The 18,617-nt window shown below is 42.5% G+C and overlaps 1 protein-coding gene and 1 long non-coding RNA gene across 2 annotated transcripts in view; one reads left to right on the forward strand and one right to left on the reverse strand.

Annotated features, from left to right (window-relative positions):
• Positions 1-18,617, reverse strand: part of LOC309676758 — a 23,436-nt gene continuing 4,819 nt past the window's right edge. Inside the window, exon 2 of the long non-coding RNA XR_014269624.1 lies at positions 1-1,703. This is a non-coding gene — a long non-coding RNA (uncharacterized lncRNA). The remainder of the gene's footprint in view (positions 1,704-18,617) is intronic.
• GPT2 (glutamic--pyruvic transaminase 2) overlaps positions 10,558-18,617 on the forward strand; it is a 25,235-nt gene continuing 17,175 nt past the window's right edge. Inside the window, exon 1 of the mRNA XM_082489387.1 lies at positions 10,558-10,904. Within this exon, the coding sequence (XP_082345513.1) occupies positions 10,563-10,904 (342 nt within the window). The 5' untranslated portion in view covers positions 10,558-10,562. The remainder of the gene's footprint in view (positions 10,905-18,617) is intronic.

Below are 18,617 nucleotides of genomic sequence, written 5' to 3' on the forward strand. Positions count from 1 at the left end.
TTTGTTTTTTTTTTTTCTTTCAGAAAAAGAACAGACTAAAGCTGAGGGGGGTTATCGTCTGCTCTCCCCTTAGCTTTGGGAGCCTGGTGGGTCAACAGGGTACTCCCGTCATGCCTCTAAATGCTGCTGTGCTTGCAAAGTTGATGTTTTTACATTAATTTTTCCCGTCACTCCCACCTAAAAATATGAATAGCATAACGTAAACCAACTGCACTTTTATGTTTCTCGTAAAGTACATTTTTAAAGAAATATAGTAGCTGGAAATGCTCATATCAACTCCAAGATTCCTTCAAGTTACAGCTCGTAGACTGAAAAATCACATGAGCACGTAAAAGCTCTGTGTACCTACAAAATGTTTATATCTGAATCATTTACCACTTTAAAAAAAAAAAAGGAAAGTGGTACTGACAATACTGCTATTAACAGGAGTTTAGATGGTTTTTTTTTCTTGTACTACAAAATGTCTACAGGAGAAAAGTGCAGCAAAGCCTCAACAGAAAAATTCTTTTTGAAGATTAGTGTTTAAAATAGCCTGAAGTACAGCTGCCAACATTAAAGAACTGTACAGGGATTGTAATGCTTTCACATGGGTAACAATGAGTGCATCTGGGCCCAATATAACAGAATTGTTATTTTATGTTTGTAATTTAGTCTTGAACTCAGTTTGCTGGACCTAAGTGATGAGAAAAAACACTGGAGGAGAGGCAGTTTTAATAAGATTTTTGTGTATACTTCTCTTTCAGGGAACTTAACCCAGAAGCAGTTTGGAGGAAACTTTTTTCAAGTGACTTTTGCAGCTATTTAAATGTTAGTACCGTCTACTAGCTCATTACTGAGTTACTTTGATGCATTTTGTCAGGTCTTGGTGGACAGGAATCTAGAGAGAATATTTATTCATCTGCCAGGACAGCCCAAATAATTTTTCCCTGCCAGGCAAATTAAAAAGACACTTCTTCCTTCAGGCAGAAAAAGACTAGCACTTGTCCTGTTTTCTCACAAAGTAAAATTCTCCCTGCAGCTGAAAGCCCAGTAGTCTTATCTTCCTGTGGCTTGTTGACCTTCCCTACAGATCACAGTTTCCTAGTTGCCAAGGTTTAGAGTCTCACTAGTGCTTGATTTATTCAGCTTAATTGTTGAGGCTGTTATTACAGGTTCTGTGAAACTTGAAAATGGAGTTCCAGATTCATAGAAGACCACACATGCTCTAGATAAGCAATATGTTTTCATTACAGATTTCAAAGTGACAAGATTGCTGCCCATACCTTAAATGTAGACTGTAAAAATGGAAACATCTTCTGAAAGACCACATAGAATAACGAATTACATATATATATTCTGAAGAAAATCTGAACATTTAGCAGATACCACAGGGAAGTCATGTGCTGTAATAAACAACAGTAAAGAGGTACATCCTCACCTTAATCATTTGAAATGTGGTTCCTCTTAGTAATCTTGATGGCTAATCTTCTCATATGACAAAGTTCAGAGGTGACACTCTTAGGACAAAATTTTCCTTTTCTAAATTTTAAAACCAAATCTCTTTCACTTCATACTAACCTCAGAGTAGATTTCTCACATTTACCGTTTGAAGTGGGAGGCTGCAGTTCTTCCTCCCAAGTACGATCACTGCAAGTCATTTATTATCTTCTCTTGTTGACAGCTTCTCTCTATGATTATCAGGGGCAGATCTCCAATGAGAGCTCCTGGATAAAACAAAATAACAGAACTCTGGACTATGCTATTTTTCACATGCAAAATGAGAAAATGCAAGGGTTTTAATCACTTCTAATCTGTTTAGGCTCTGCTTTTCCACCTGCTCCAGGAAAACATCTTCCCACCCTTCCTTTAGCAGTCACCCTGAAGAGGGAGAAGCCATCTCAAAGCATGGTAGCAGAGAGGGGCATACCTTGTAATGGACAGAGACTCCATGAAGACAAATCCTTAATGAAGAATATTATGATCCATGTTTGTATGAAATACTGTACTTCTTGTACTTCTCACTGTACTTGACTTCCCAAGTCTTTCATGTAAATATATCTTTGTGTATTCACTAATATACGCAAGTTAATTAAAGACACTGAAAAATCTATTCCAGTAATAGACCAGCTGTACTGTTTCTTTATTGTTGTTTTGCACTCTTCTTAAATGAATTGATTTAATGTAAAACTGTTGTGAGATTTAAATGGCCAGAAGGATCTGTTTGGTAAATGGATTTTCTACCTGTTTTCCACTGGAAGGCCTACATGTCACAACTGGCCGCAGTGGAAGCTTTCGCATTATTGCAACACAAAGGATTTTGATTTCAGGTGATAAAACAAATGCTGATAGAGGTGATTGCTCCAGATACCTTTATATTTTTGCTGGGGTAAAAAGTAAAGACAATAAAATAACCTCAACATTTTGATTCTAAATTACTCGCATAAAGCAAAAGAGGAATGACGCTCATTAAAGTATTCTACAACTAAGTTTTCCACCACTGTAACACATAGTAGTTAGAATTTAAGTGCTATTGCTTGCATCATACACACTATCGTGAAATGAAAGCAATGCTAGAATGGATATATGAATTGTCAGCAAACAAAAATAAACTCATAACGTACATATAGTAAAAATATAATTACAAGTGTTTTAAATCCTGAATATTGGTAGTGAGGGAACATCAGTGAACTCTGGTCATCATCTCTCCACACAAACGTACTCGAGGGGGGGTTCTAGATGCTGTGGGTATCTAGAAGCTGTAAGTTACAATGAGCATATGTTAAGTATTAACTTTGTCTCTTATAGATAAATTTAAGATAAAGGTATACAGTTTTGTTTGATCTAGTTTTCCTGATTCTATGCCCAATGCCTCAACTATAAAACCATCCTTACTGCAATCTCGTGTGCAAATTTCTCTTCCTGAAGACCACAGTCAGTGTTGTCAGACAGCGGTGTGCGACTACTGTACCACTACCAGGACCAAAGCAACAGCAAAAGCATTAGACCTCTGCTATCTCAGCAGGGCCTGAATTTCTGAGAGGTAAATTACATTTATAGCTTAGAAAGTATCCTTCACATTCCCAGTTTGTCATGCCATCCCTCTCCATCCTTACTACCAATATTGTATGATGAATAAAGAATCAAACATCTTATCATTTGCAATATCCTTTCCTGTGACAGTACAACTTATTGATTTTTTTTTCTACCCTTCCTCCCGTGAGCCTTTATCTTCCGCCCAGTTCCCACTCAAGGCGTGGGAACGTACTCTTCTCTACTTGTGAGCATCTTGGGCTCCCCTAAGTGTGTGTTGTGGTTTCTGTGTGAATAGAGAGTTACTGAATTGGCTGATTTGCCCTTATGTTAGTATTTTAAGTTATGTCTCAGCAGGTGGGGTTTGTTTCCCTTCTCTCTCTGCATATTGTTTTCAGCCTATAGCACTCCATTACCAGCAGAGGCCTTTCTCCAGAGATACACAAAGACAAGACAGGTTTATTTTTTATATAAACTGCGACTGTTGCCAAAAGCACAAATGCATTCTATGTAGGCAGGGCATCCAGATTTCATTCCTGAATCAAGACCAAAGTCATGCAACCAGGACCTTGAGACTACTTTTGGACTTTTTTTTCGTATTAATTGTGAAGGTTCAGACATAGCAAAACATAGAAAGACTCTTTTGGTATTTCAGAGGGTATTTATAACAGCAGGGGGCTCTGCTGTGTACAGTAACAGTATCTAGTAAAGAAGTTAATGAATATACAAGAGAACTAACAGCTCTATTGCAATACCCTGCCTTTCTTTAGAGAGCAAATAAACTAGTCAGTGACAGCCGTTCAACTATTCTAATAAAAACACATTTTTTTTCCTTATTGAATGCAAACAAGATAGTATTTATACCTAAACAACTGATTGTTAAGATTTACCAGACACATATTTTTCTTGTTACTCTCATCTATTAACACATTACTTTTAAATTCTGAAAGTCCAAGACTATGTCTTTCACATCATTTCCGGGGTTTAATCCAGCACTGAGAAAACAACAATACCTTTTTAAGGGTACAGATACCTCCTCTCTTAGAGAGTCAATAATGAGGGGGACTTTGCAAGACCAAGCTTCATTTAAAATGTGCTTTACACGAATTTAAAATACAACATAAGAAAGTTATGCCATTTCTCTATTTTATGAAAAGCTACACATGCATTTTTAATTATCTATTCCTAATTACTTCTTGTCTTTGCTGTTGTCACAACACAGTCCACCTGATCTGAATGGACTGAGATCTTAGGGTTCTTTCCCCCCTTCCCTGGAACGCAGTGTATACGCCTGCCACACCAACTTCTACAGTACTACTACGGTGTTTTGGCACGCAACTATAATATCACAAGAAAAGCATCCCAAAGTAGGTACAATTCACATATCTAATCCACATTAGATTTGGAGAGAGAAGCACTTCATAAGTTTCATTTCCGCTCACCACTACAGACAATTTGGAAGCATTCTGCTCTCCTGTGAGGGCTGACAGCTTCTGACCTGCCTAAGAGCTGACAACATGCAGCAAATTGAAAAAATCCTAAAATGCTGTGCAACCTTGTGCCAGAAAGGTTATAAAATGCATCCTGATTAAGTAACGACCTCCTAATTAGTCAGCTATATTCAGTGGGGGGTTTATTCTTTCCACAGATAAAGTACTATCTAGAGAATTACTAAGTTACATCTAAAACACATGGTTATTCAGATCAAGAACAGAATGTATCAGAGGAAAATTACAAATAATAAGAACAGCTAGATGATAATATTTGCAATGTTACCATGAATCAATTGAGGTTGTAATGTTACAGTATATAACTGATAAGAGGAAAGTACGATATAAAAATCCATTAATTAGACAAGCTTTAATGCTATTTTATATGATTCTGGTTTTGGCAATTTTGGTAATCACAACAGTTTGCAATACTTAATACTGTTACTACACTTCTCATCAGCAGATTTCAGGGTAGCTGTACTCTGAGTACCCTCTGAGTCCTCTCATAAGAAATCAAAGTGGGGCCTAAGAAATCCTTTGAGATCCCATTACTCTGAACTTGGGCAAGAACATTTAAGTGGTACAAACGTTGGCTTTGTTCTGCAAGTACCGCTAAATATTGAGTGTTTCCCAATTACAAAGCATTTTATTATTCTAAATGTTGTTATGCATTGATGTCTTTTGGTTTCAGGAAGCCCACATTCAGGCTGACTTCTTGTCTCAAGTTTAGGTTTTGCACATTAGAGCTTGCCTCACAAAAACCAGACCATGCCACCAGCATAAGTATGCCAGCTTCTACCAGCACTGCTAGCTAGTTCAGACAATGTGACATAGTTATGAGCCAGCTCAAAGCATCACTGCATCACCAAGCTGCCCAGTTAATTAAGGCCCGCTCTTGTATACAGTCACTGCAGCGCTTTCCCACCTCTGCAGCTGGAAGTCAGCATTGCTTGTCCTCCACAATCTGTGGCGACAGTCTAATCAAAGTGAAGCCCGCTTCAGTAAACAACATTTTACATTTTTTTAAGAAGTCATATCTTTTCTATACCTTTACTGTGCTGCTTTTTTGTAATCAAAAAGAAACATTTTAATTTCTAGCTCCTGTATTTTAGTAAGTTGCTGTATTAGTAACAGGAAAAAAAAAAATCCTCAACTGCTTGATTTTACTTGATTCTTAAAGCAAATGTGTCCAATACAGCGACCTTGACCATATAATCTATAACAATGAGTTACATGTCGCTGAAACCCTCTCGGGGTAAAAACCTGGTGGGAAGATCCCTCTCATCAAGCTGAAGCATAACCTACAAAATGAGACTTATGGCACAGGTCAACAATGATTTTAAACAAGATTTATTTTCTTTGTGAAGCAAATCAGCTTCAGATGAAATTTTTAAAATAATCTTTTATTAAAATATTAATAATTTAAATTATTTAATGCCAGTTGCAGCTACCATTCCATAAAAAAAAAGTTTCCAACATTTTATTCTCACATATCAGGCCTTTTCATGGGAAACTTTATTAAAATTCCCATGTTGTTCAGAACAGTTCAGTTTCAACAAAATGATCATTTTTCACCAAAAACCTTCTGAGCAGTCTTATTTTAAATGTAGTGCGTATAAAAAATGCTTTGCAAAATAAGATTACATTATTTTCATAGACCACCTCTTAAATTAATCCTTAAGAAGATAATTCAATAGAGTATTTTACACATTTCTTTTTGACATTTTGAGTTTGGGTTTAGGCTAGGGGATTGGGCCTTTTTTTTTTTTTTTTTTTTTTTGCTTATCATGAGAGAATGAGAGCTGGTAAACATTAAGATACGAAGTCACTGAACTGGCACTTTTTCCACTGACTGAATTGAGCTTTGGACCAGATCTTAAAGGTTTATGTTCAATTTGAAGAACAGTAGGAACAGTCATTTCTCTGAAGATGCTGGTTATATTCTGAACAGCTACCATCTGCAGTATTCCACAGGAAATGGCCATCCTCCATACTTGTACAACACAGAAAACAGAATGGGTTTGCTCTTCTTGCCTAAAAACCCATCGTTTTTGTACTGTGGTTTCCCTTTACTTAGTGACCTCAAAGAATCCTAAATATCATTAACAACACTTTGCCATTTTAAGCTATTAAGGGTAGTTTTCTATCCAGTGCCTTTATTTAAATAAAACAGCAGAAGACAAATGAATGCTTATTTGCCACGTGCCATTATTGTAATCATGGGGTTTAAACCATGCAACTATTCATGACAAAGAAGCTTGTTTAAGGTCTGTCCAAATGGAAACCTGTGACAGCAGCTGTTAGTCTGTTTGTCAAGGTTCTTTCTCCAACTCTCTACCTTTCTATGTATTTATGCATTTGCTGTTGTTCTGTATCTCCAACTCCTCACCATCGACATGAAATTCATTATTTTAGCTTCTTATGACTGCAAGAAGACTATCCTATGGCTTTATGACTAAAGATGGAATGCAACATGGGGATAAGGAACTGCCCTCGGTAAGCAGAACTTGCCACCTTCTTTGTCTGGCTTGTCTGAAACCTGTGTTCATATCATTTGTATAGGATACATAAACTGCCTGTTGACCAGGTCAATTGATCACCACAGGCCAACTTGCACAAGCTAAAGTCTTCTCTGAAGGGTATAGCAGGAGCCTGTAATTATGCGTGCTATCTGCGGTTCAACTCAGGGGGCAGCGGGGAGAGAGAAAGGAAGATTTCCGTAAGTAAATACAAAAAGATACTTCATCCTTAATAGGTCATTGCACATGATTTTTACAAACACGCATTAACTGATTTCACAGCTCATCAGGTACGTTTTATTTTCCTCATTTTATAGGTAGATATGCCAAGCCACAATAAGTTAAAGTGCCATGCATAAAAACACAGTCCGGCTGACAGAGGAGTGGGGTGCTGACTCTCCCGAAGTCATCGGGAGCTTTGCTGCTAACTTCAGAAGGCAAGAAGATAGGCACACCTTTTCCTCAACATTGCAAGTTCATCACACACTATCTCCTTTCCTAATAGTATCGCCACTAAAATAACATTTGGGGACACATTTATCATAATTAAAGCAACAGATACTTTTTCTATAACACAAACAAGGCTTTGTGTTACATTGAACATGGAAAGGTTTTTTTAAATCTTATTTATTTCCTGTGTCCATTTCTTAACTTAGAAAATTAATCAGACTATTGGATTTCAAGTTTGCAAATGTTTTGTACTAAAAACATCTGCTTTGGCTTGTGCAACATGCATTTTAAGATTGTTAGCCTTATTCCAATGCTGCTGTGCTATGTTACGTTCTAACAAGCAGCATTACAGAATTTGCAAACAAGGTGTGAGGTCCTGCTGAATGGTGAGGCAGAGGCAGAACGGGAGCAGTCAACCAGTCTGTGCCTGTTCTGCCCCGGGATCAATCGGAGATACTGTGGCAGTGCTGGCTGGAAACTTTCTGCCACGCCAGCTGTTTCTGGGGGGTGGGTTGGGGGTGGGACAGCAGTGTGTGGACCAAGAGCAAAGGTCAATTTGTGTTCTTAGTCTAGTAAAATTTGTAGTTTCAAATCCGTTGGGCTTCAATTTTTAATAGGCTGGGTAACATTTCAACATTGATTTCTAATGAACCCTGAAACACGCTCAAATCAAGATGTCTGGGAAGTCTACTTGTGTACACTGAATATAAATTCTGGAATTTAAAATAAGTTGAACGTTTCAGGTGATCTGATTAAAGCTTAGTGCGAAAACTGTTCTGGTTTCGTTTTTGTGGTAAATTTAACCTTGACAAGTCTTACCACAGCTTGAAATCTTTTCTTCTGAACTATATTTTATCAAACCTGGAAAAAAAGCACCCCTGCTTGTTAATTATCAGTCAAAAAGCTGGATTCGGGTAACACTCAGCTTTCCAGATATACAACTGATGACAACTTTAAAGGAAAAACATTGAAATATACAGGGTCCAAAATTTGACATTTCAAAAGTTAAAAAGGTTTAAAATGGGGGTGGGGGGTGGGGAGGTGGTGTCAGTTTGAAGGAGATGCAGAATGCAATGTCCTGAAAGAGTTGCTGAAGCTGCAAATAAACAAAAAAAGTCCTTCTGGGAACTGAATTTCTAACATATAGTGCTTCACTGGGTCACTTTGTGAGCAGAATTTTGGAGGGAGGATAAGCAGGGCCAGACACACTCCACTCAGCTTCACAAGCTGAACACTAAACAAGGAAAAGCTCTCAGTACAATCAGTACAATGACTGGAAAACCAAAAAATTTAATTTCTGAGTAAAACAAATGAGTGTTCTGCACCATCTCAAGATGCTCCCTTCAGCACAAAAAAAAAATTTAAAATTCTCAAGTAGCAATTATTTTTAAATTAGCACAGAGCAAGAGTTAAAATATTGCGCTTGAAATAGAGTAAGGACTGGAACAAATTACTTATGAAGTAAACACTACGGCAAGCAGAAGCTTGTTAGAAAGATGAAATAGTAAGCACAGGAAAAAGACTCAATATATAATTGTATGGGACAAAATAAAGTCAAACGCCACAAAAGCAGCTTGTTTTCTCTTCATCAACTCAGGAAAGATACCAAAACCACGCAGAACAGAGCCCAAGTCTCAAACCGTCTAATTTAGGCACCTAAAATAGGAAGTTGGTTTTCTATATTCTCTCTAAGTCAGTGGAGAAAGAGTAAGTAAAAAGAAGGTTCTACAAAAACAATTCACAAATAAGCCTGATTTACAGCCCAGGCTCCTACTCGGGGAGGGAACATTAGGTCATAGGAATATTCCTGAGTGAATGATCCCTTATTCCACCCTCTGAGCACAAACAAGGAGTCTCTTCTGGACACCCAGGACGGATACAACGGGCCTTGTCCTCCCCAGGGGCAGCAAGGAGAGAGCATTTACCTCTCTCCCCCCTGATATCTGCCGCAGTTGTATTTCATGGCAGATCTCCAGTCATTTGCCGTGAAGGCTGAACCGAACCCGAGAGATAAAAACATTTTCATCATCTGGAAACAATGAGGAAACTGTGAAAGACGACCGACTTGTTCCTGCGGGAGGGAAGGATCAGGAGAAAATGCTCCCCTGGCAGAGTGACAGCGTGAGGGACGAGGCTGCCGCCGTTCAGCCTCGCTGCCTCATCTCCCCCCCAGCAGCAACAGGTGACCCCGCGACCGCCCCCCCGCCGCACCTCCCGCGGCATTCGGGAAACGAGAGCGGGAGGCTTTTTTGCCCAACGCCCAGAGGAGAATCAGCGGGGGCAATACTGCGTTTCTCAAACCGCAGAGCAGAAAAACAAATCCAAACAAAGGGAGCGCTCGCTCTGCCCCGGGCGGGCGGCGGCGGCACCAGCAGCGGCAGCGAGGCACTCCGCGGCCCCCGCCGCCCCCGGCCCCGCTCCGGGGCTTGCGCCGACAAGACTTGGCTTTGCCGTTCCCTTAGGAAAGCCCCCCGGGTTCGCCCCCTCCCCGGTTCCCCCGGCATCTCCAACGCCGGGAGCGCGCCCCCGCCCGCGGGCGGCGGCAGACAATGCGGGACCCCGGAGCGGGCGGGCCGGGGGGGCCTGTGGGCGCGGTAGTTCCCTGCCCATCACCTGATGCTGTGGGCAGGCGCAGCCGAGGGCTGCAGGAACTACAAAACCCGCCAGGCAGCGCGCCCGGCAGCCTCGCTGGTGCAATCCGCACCTTCGCACGCCTCCGGCCGGGGGAACGCTGGCAGGGGCGGCGGCGGCGCCGGCGTGGGGAGGATGGTTTCACCCGGGACTCCTCGGGAGCAGTAGCGCTTCTGTCGGGGAGAGGGGTCTGCGACGCTAATCTGATGCAATGGTGGGATCTATGGCTGCTCTGGTGGCATCGCAACCCTGCAAGATCAGTTGTATCCGTTGCAATTAAGTTTGCAGGGTCGGGACATGGGAGGACCGAGCACGTACGTGTAGCCGTGCCAGCTCCTCGGCATCTCTTCTGACTGCATCTCTTGCTCGCGTGCATCTTACTAGCTCCCGGTTCTGCTAACAAAACACACCGATCCTCAGCGCTAATACCCTTAATCTTGCTTTGGGAGCTACCCGAGAGACCATGCATCGATTTGCCTTGGTTGCCAAGCAAACTGCGGCAAGCCTGGGCTGCAGCGGGCCGGGGGTCTGCCGGGGCGGAAGGAGAGACACGGCTTTGCGCTGCGCCGCTTCGCTGCCGGCGGGGCCGCGGCCGCCGTGCCCCCGGCTCCCGCCGCCGGCGAGGGAGGGGACGGTGCGCTGGAGCAGCGCTGCCAAGGCCTCCGCGGTGAAGATCAACGAGAAGGCGAGCAGGGAGAAGATCCTGACGCTGGAGTCCATGAACCCGCAGGTGAAGGCGGTGGAATATGCAGTGCGGGGCCCCATCGTCCTTAAAGCCGGCGAGATCGAGAAGGAGCTGCGGAAGGTGAGGCAGGGGCGGCGGGGGGTGCGCGGCAGGGCGGGCAGGGTAGGGCGGGCAGGGCTGGCAGGGCAGGGCAGGGCAGGGCAGGGCAGGGCATGGCATGGCAGGCAGGGCAGGCAGGGCGGACTCCCCGCCGCGCCGCTCCGCTCCGCTCCGCTCCCGCGGCGTGCCCGCCGCCGCCGCCCGCACTGGCCCTGCCCCCGGGGCACTCCTCCGCCGCCGCCGCTCCTGATTGGGGCGTCGGGGGGCTCGGCAGGGCCGCGGCCGGCGGTGGGGCCGACGTGGCAGGCGGTGGGGCCGGCGGGGTCGCTGACGCCCCGCGGGGCTGAGACGCGACCCTGTGGAAGCCTCGGGAGCGCGGGCGGCCGAGGGGGTCGGGGGGACGGCGGCCCTGCCGGTGCCGGCGCCGCGCCTCGCACCGAGTTAAAAACGCGCAGACCAGGAGCAGCTTTTCCCATCGTCCTTGCTGCTGCCCGAAGCCGCGGCCGGACGCGCTCTCCCCGCGGGGGGCTGCGGGAGCTGCCGGCGCCAGGCCGCGGAGCGGAGCCGCCTCCCGGCCCGGCCCCGCCCGCCCCGGGCCGCCCCCGCTCCCGCTCCGCTCCGCCGCGGGACACCCCCCACTCGCGCCCCTTCCCACGGGAGGCGGGAGAGGCACAAAACAAAGAAACCGGCCCTCCGGCTACTGTTTATCTCGTGTCACTGATTGCATAAGGCAAATACAGTATCCCCCCATAAAGCAGTGTTTACATTTCTTCAGCCACTTTGACCCCTCTGCTGCAATCCCGTGTCCTTTCGGTTATACAAGAGGGTGACTGACCAGCTTTCATCATACTGATAGAGCGTTTAAAGCGTTCACGAGGATGTCGGAGATACTGCCTTTGCCGGGGCGGGCAGGCACCTCCGAAACCGGCCGTCTCCTAACAGCACCCGGTTCTCCCCAGGCTCAGCCAACGCTCCTCTGCCTCTGGCCGTCCCAGGGCCGGGCAGGCTAACGCCTTCCAGGGGGGACCACTGATGCTCTGCTTCTCTTTTCTTAATGGCACAAGCTGAGGTATTTAAGGACAACAAGCCCTCAGAGCACAAACGCTCCGTAACGCTGCCCAAAGTTATAGGTGGTTAGTGCTTTTAGGGCAATAAAGCCTGATACAAGATACTGCTGAGGGGCTGAGCCAAACTGTACTAAATAAAACATCCAAATTAGTCAGTGCTTACAATTTGTTCTTTGTATTCTTCTCTTATTCCTTATCTTAAAACTTAGCATTGAAAAAAACAAACCCTTAGCAATTCAGGCATGGCTTCTTGCTTGTACTGTTCACATCACAGCCCCCCCGTCAGCATGAGGACTCACTCACTTTTGTTTTGAATAAAGCATCTGGCGTAGTTACTTTTCTGTGATCTCAAATATTATTTCCTGCCTTTGCTGCTTTAGAAAGTCTTGCTGATATGTTATTATAGTTACAGCAAGGCCAATTTGATTAGTATATGTGAAGTGCTTTGAACAAAAACAGTGCCATAGGAATGCTAATGAGAAAAGATTATTTTAATTCTTTGGTCTTTGTGTTACTTGCTTTTCCTTGTTCTAGAAGGTGAAGCATGTTTTCAGCTCACTGTTTATTACATACATCAGTTACTTATGTCTAACTCAATAATTATTAAAAACAACTTCTATTTTAGAATTCTACTTAAAAACTTCAGAGTGGTGATGGAGTTTGCATTTCAAAACATTTGTTTTGATTTTTGCCGTACAACTTGGTTATAGAGATGTCATTGACTTTATGCAACTAGGTTCTCTAGTGGGTGCATTTTCCAGAGTATAAGATCTTCCAGTGTTCTCACTGAGTATGTTTGTTTTCAAGTTAGCGTCACAGGGCAGGAGATATTACTTGACAAAACAAATATAATATGATCTTAACTAACTCCTCCCAGCTCCCCTGCTTACTTCAATGACCAGCTCAGTCACAGGCAGACAGAATAATCTACTTCTTAAAAATGCAAGAGCAAGTCATTGTCAATCGCTTTATTAAAAGATTGTTATGGGGGTTTCGTGCCTGCTTGCGTGACATTTTCCATTTACAAGTTTCTTTCTTGAACCAGTCTCATGGAATATTATCAAAGGCTACCAGCATTCATAGACATGTGACTATGCTCTTAAGATGACTAAAGCGAAAAAAAGCCTCCCTGTTGGCAGGGAAGGAGGACAGTATTACTGCAAAAGTTGAGAAAATGTGTCTGCAGAGAACACTAATCAACTTAAGGAAGCAGCTGAAAGACCTTATTTTCTTCCACGCTGCTCAAGATATTCATTCCTCTTTGCATTTCTGATAAAAATACTGTTATTCCTTCTATTATTTAATCAAATTGTCTGGAAAATTATACAGCCTTGATTAGTACCTAGGTTCCTTATACTTGAAATATTACAGGTTTTCTAAGTGTCTATTTTTTGGTCTAAAATTGACTTCCGTGTGATCACAGGTCCATGGCACTTCTTTATTTACTTCTAATTAAAACTGGACAACTACTTTTTTCATCCCTCTCACAGAGTTAGGTCAACCACTGCCAGCAGAATTAACACTGCCTGAAGAAAAGAGGCTGAAGCGGTTGTCAGAAAGGTGATGCCCCACAGCATATCTAGATCCATGATTACCCTTCACTGACAGCAAAAGGGTTGCCCCGTAGCAACTCTGCTACGTGTGATGGGGAAGGAGCTTTTGCACAGGCATGAAAGCACGGACTCCATAGTCCGACATGGAAGCAGTGCACTTGCTGGTGGCAGGAAGAGCAGGCAGAGGTGAAGCAATGATACAGCCACTAGTAAGTCTGCATTTGTCCTGTTCTGCTGAGATGCCTTTGGGTCATTTGTTTCTAAACTAAAAGCATCTTAAATGAAGACATTGTCTAATCAGATGCAATAGAGGCTCTCTCTGTTGAAACTTGGTTCAACTCAGTTAGACTTACAAACTTGAACATAGGAAGTTCCATCTTAACATGAGGAGGAACTTCTTTACTTTGAGGGTGGCAGAGCACTGGCACAGGCTGCCCAGAGAGGTGGTGGAGTCTTCTCGACTGGAGACATTCAAAACCCGCCTGGACGCCGTCCTGTGCCACCTGCTGTAGGTGAACCTGCTCTGGCAGGGGGGTTGGAATCGATGAGCTCCAGAGGTGCCTTCCAACCCTGACCATTCTGTGTGATTCCGTGACTTCATACTTGTGTAACTTACACAGCTTGTTATGTAGACTATAAAATAACTGCTTGAAGCTGTTTGCACAGTGTAAGCTTTCATCTTCTTTGATTTTTGTTCTGCTGTCTCAGACTCTGAATAGCAGTTCCTCAGTTTATCTGGTACTTGCTTCTTTTGTTTATTAACTGCAAATGATTACAACAGGAGCTGTAACTCCACAGTGTGCATAGAAATAAGGACTAAAATGTTACTTGAGAAGTCTCCGACTAGGCAACTGAAGGGATAGTTCTTTAAAAAAGTAAATAAAAATGAGGCATTAATTTCAGCTAAAGTGGGATTAAGCCAATGTATGGTGACATGTTAGAATACTCTATTAAAGCAGAGTAAGATTGATTGCTCAGGATTACAGATGGGGCATGCTGTACTTGGACTTCAGTAAGTTTTGTTGGCCTGTGACCTTTATTCATCTAGGTGGAAAATCAAGGTTTTGATCTACATTAAGTCTTCCCAGCTGGAAATCTTTATGCAAAATCACTTACTTGAATCACTTCTCTGAATATTTTTTTATGTAATTTTGAAATTGCATCATGCTTCAAAAGTGAAAACCTGATTTCTTTTCCCCTTTGCTAATGGTAATAATCAGCTGATTCTGTCTTACTAAGGTGCTACAGGGAGAAAGAACTGCCTTCAGCCATTTTCCTTGGTGTTTCTGGAAACTTTTTACAGCAAGCTAGAGCACAGGCATATTTTAATAAATGATTATACTCTCAACAGAACTCAAACAAATGAGATCTTTTTTCTATCCCCCTTTTTTTAGACTTGCTAACAGATGGCCACCGTGTCAAGTATTGACTTTAATGACATTTCAGACTAGAAATTTTAGCCTGAACATGAATTCAATGCAAGAATAACGTAGTCTCTGGGCAAAGCCCTTCTCTTTACTTAGTAATAACAAGCGAGCTGTGTTTTACATAGGCAGCACACATACCTGGGTTATTACTTGCATTCATGCTAATTTTAACCGACCATGTTATGGAAAGTCCCTTCACATCTGTAACTCTGACATCTCTCTCCACTTACATTCTCCTTTTTTCCCCCATTTCCTGCTTAGGTTTTACATAACATCAAGTCCTATGGCAGGTTAAGTTGGCTTACACGTACTTGGAAAGCACGTGCATACTAAACAGAGTTTTAAGATCCACAAGTCAGCTCACGTAACACTGGAAACTGTGCCTGCCTGTGTAAATCACACAACGTTAGGTCCTTGTCAAAACTTTTAAGTTACTGAAAGAGAATTGTAGGGCAGAAAGGGGTAGAGGGACGGTATTGCAGGGATACATTGGTAGCATGTAGAGAGTTGCTTCGGGTCAGCTCAGGTGGTTAGTGTGTTCCACCACTAGGTCTGGAACTATGTGCCTTCAATGGCAATACACAGTCTCTACACACTGAAGCCCATTTTTTCTGAACAGCCACTGTAGTCTGACTTGCTTTTATAGTAAACAAATTGTATACTCCTCTCTTGTGCCTGTGTTTTTCATTTGCATAACTATTGCAAATAGGTTCTTGTTGCATGCTTACTCTTCAAGTCACTGGTTCGCTCCCTACATTTCTGTTTAGATAGTAAAACTACCAAAATCCTTTTTACTTATGTAGCTATGATCTCAGGCGGCTTCTGCTAAAGTATTTTGGTTAAAAGACTGTGGAGCTTTTCTTTTTGTTTTACTAATTCTTCAGGCATTTAAATTGAATAGAAAAAAAATCTGACTTAGAATCCAGACTTAATTGTAAATGTGAGTTGACTGTGTCCCTGGGAGTTGTGGGAAGATAAAACACAGTTTAGACAATGACATGCAGAAATATACTTTGACATGCCAAGAAAAAGACAGAAGATTGACTGGTACACCCAGTAATGAAAGATGTTAAGCTTATATTACCATCCTATAATTTTCTGCTTTGAATACGTGACTGCGTGCACACTAAGAAACTATCTTCCAGGCAAGAGCATTTGACTTCATTAAGACAGAACTGTTGTTCCTCAGTTGCCTGTACATGTTGCATACGGAAGCAAATCTGTAGTAAAAGCCATGTTTTTTTAACAGGGCAAAAACTACTGCAGATGAAGATGAAAGAAAATGAGTTTTAAGAGTACAATTACCAAAATCATATGTTCAGAAGCACACAATCCACAAGATTCAGTTATTTGATCTTTTCTTGTTCAATACAGTAGCAAAATCTATTCCAAAATAGCCCTTTTCCAACAGGTCTTCAAGTCAACAGGGTCCTAATGTCTAATCTCCTTCTAATGAACATTATTTTAATTCTGGCATTTACAGTCAAAATCTAGGGCTTTATTCATACAGGCAAAATTTCGGAATGCAAATATACTTTGAACAATGTATAAGGAAAAAGTAACTTGAGGACAACTCCTGTTCTGTAATCCCTGAATCAGATCTGCCAATTAATGGTCAGCCCCATCAATTTTCTCATCTGATATTAGGGGCATGCATGTCATCACTGCCATTTCAAGTCAAAATCCAGAATTTGCCTTCTCCTTCCTTCCAACAACAGTTCATGTCAGCTTGAATTACCCATGCATAACACAAACTCAAAGCCTTACTCTGTGGTAAGCAGGTCAGGTTTATTTTTCTGCTGTGAGCTGTTTTAATAAAAAGATTGGAACGCTAATTCAGGCCTTCAAGTCCCTATTAGTTAAGGGCCTCTGGGTAGTGCTTTCTTGGCCCTTTGAGAGAGGGAAAAAAAAAGGCAGCAAGCAACTTGGCTACTACAGGGTAGACTCAGCTATGCTGAAATGTTTGGTTTTGCCAGCTGTCTTATTATACAGCTTGTTTGTGCAAGTCACAGCAAAACCAGACTCGGCTTGTGCGAAGGAAATAGCACAATGTTTCATAGTGTGATGTTATTGCCTGATAACCATCAAGAGGAGGCATGAAGCAGTGGCAATGAAAATGAAACAATGAGGAGCAGTCGAGAATGGGTACATTCTGGAATTCAGAAATAGCTGAAATGCCACATTGCTCTTCTGGGATTAAAAGCACCACACATTTTCATGGCCTCCTCGAGGGAACCCTTTTCAATTCATTCCTATTGCCATTACCAAATCCAAATCACACAAGCCTCTCTACGGACTGAGGGGTTTTCTCTGAAATTTGCTCAAGACTTTTCAAAGACAGGTTTAGGTCAGTTGACACCCTTCTTTGCTTTTTTCTGGGCACAGTGTTATTTTGCAATTTGCCAGCGTTCTTAGATGGCACCAGCGTAAAGGTATAGTAAAAAGGCATACGAAAACTCCTAAGAGACAAGCCAGCTCCTGGCAGTGCATTGCCTTCACGTTAGTTCTTTGGGACAGTGTATGTTCTGGCATCATATTGTTTCTTTGATCAAATAATTCTCCCAATTCTTCTTGCATGGTGAATATCTCCTTGAGAGACAGCTCATCATTTCATCCTGTAGTCCTTACCCGCTGGGTTTCTGGAGGCTGTGGGGACATCTAGGGGAAGAGGAAGCTTCTCCAAACCTGGTTAACTATATAAAGATTTGTATTCACTCTGCACCAACGAATTCTGGTTCACATGTGAAAATCCTTTCTCTCAACTTTGTGTGATACTTAGAACACTGATACAGTTATTAGAATAATCCTCTCTGACCTGCTTCAAGTTTCAGAGGCTTTTCATCTGGTCTCTTAAAAGACTGCATTTCCTCTGAGGAGAGGAGAGTGACAGAAGTAACCACTGAAGGAATTTCCAACGAAAGAGCTTATTCCAAATCTGGGAAGATTCCTTTATTCAATGAAAATCCTTTCATTACCAAGAAGACAGCAACCGGAAAAAAAAAACAACCCAAACCTTATACATTTTTTTATTTTCTGCTTTACATCTGAATTTGAAAGTGCAAGATGGCTTCTTCAGCTTTAAAAATGGCTACTACAATTGGTCCCTTTGCTAACAATTTCAAAAGAATGGCAGAAGATTGGCTTTGTTCCCAAGATGAAGATGAATCATGTTGTTAGGACAGCATGAGGTGCCACCAAAGACAGAAGGCTGTAGCAGTGGTTGTTTTTGTAGGGCTGGGGATTGTTTTTCCTCCTTGATGTGGTTCATACTCTCTTCAGTAAACATGAGTATCAATCTGGTACTTACTGCTCTCAAGTTTGTTATTAGAGCTCCTGTTCTACAAGCTTCACTTTTCCAAATCTCTGCCTGCTGGCAGAGGCCAGTTACAATCCAGTCAGACTGCCTCTAGAACACACCTTGAAAGCCTGCCGGTACTGAGGGAAAGAAAGAGAGAGACAGAATATGAGAGAGAGAGAATATGAGAAAGAGAGAAGCGGGGTGGAGGGGCAGTTCTCTATCACTAAAAGAAAGCAAAACAATTCCAATGACCTAGTTTCCGCTCCTCCTGCATGTTCCTTGGCTTACCAGGGACTTAAATTGTCTCAGCACAGGCATGTTGCTGACATGGTCAAAGACTGCTTAGCCTTCTGCAGTGAAATAAATCTCACCTTAACAAACTATGTTCT

The sequence above is a fragment of the Vanellus vanellus genome (genome assembly GCF_965231255.1).
Source record: "Vanellus vanellus genome assembly, chromosome: 12".
NCBI lineage: Eukaryota > Metazoa > Chordata > Aves > Charadriiformes > Charadriidae > Vanellus > Vanellus vanellus.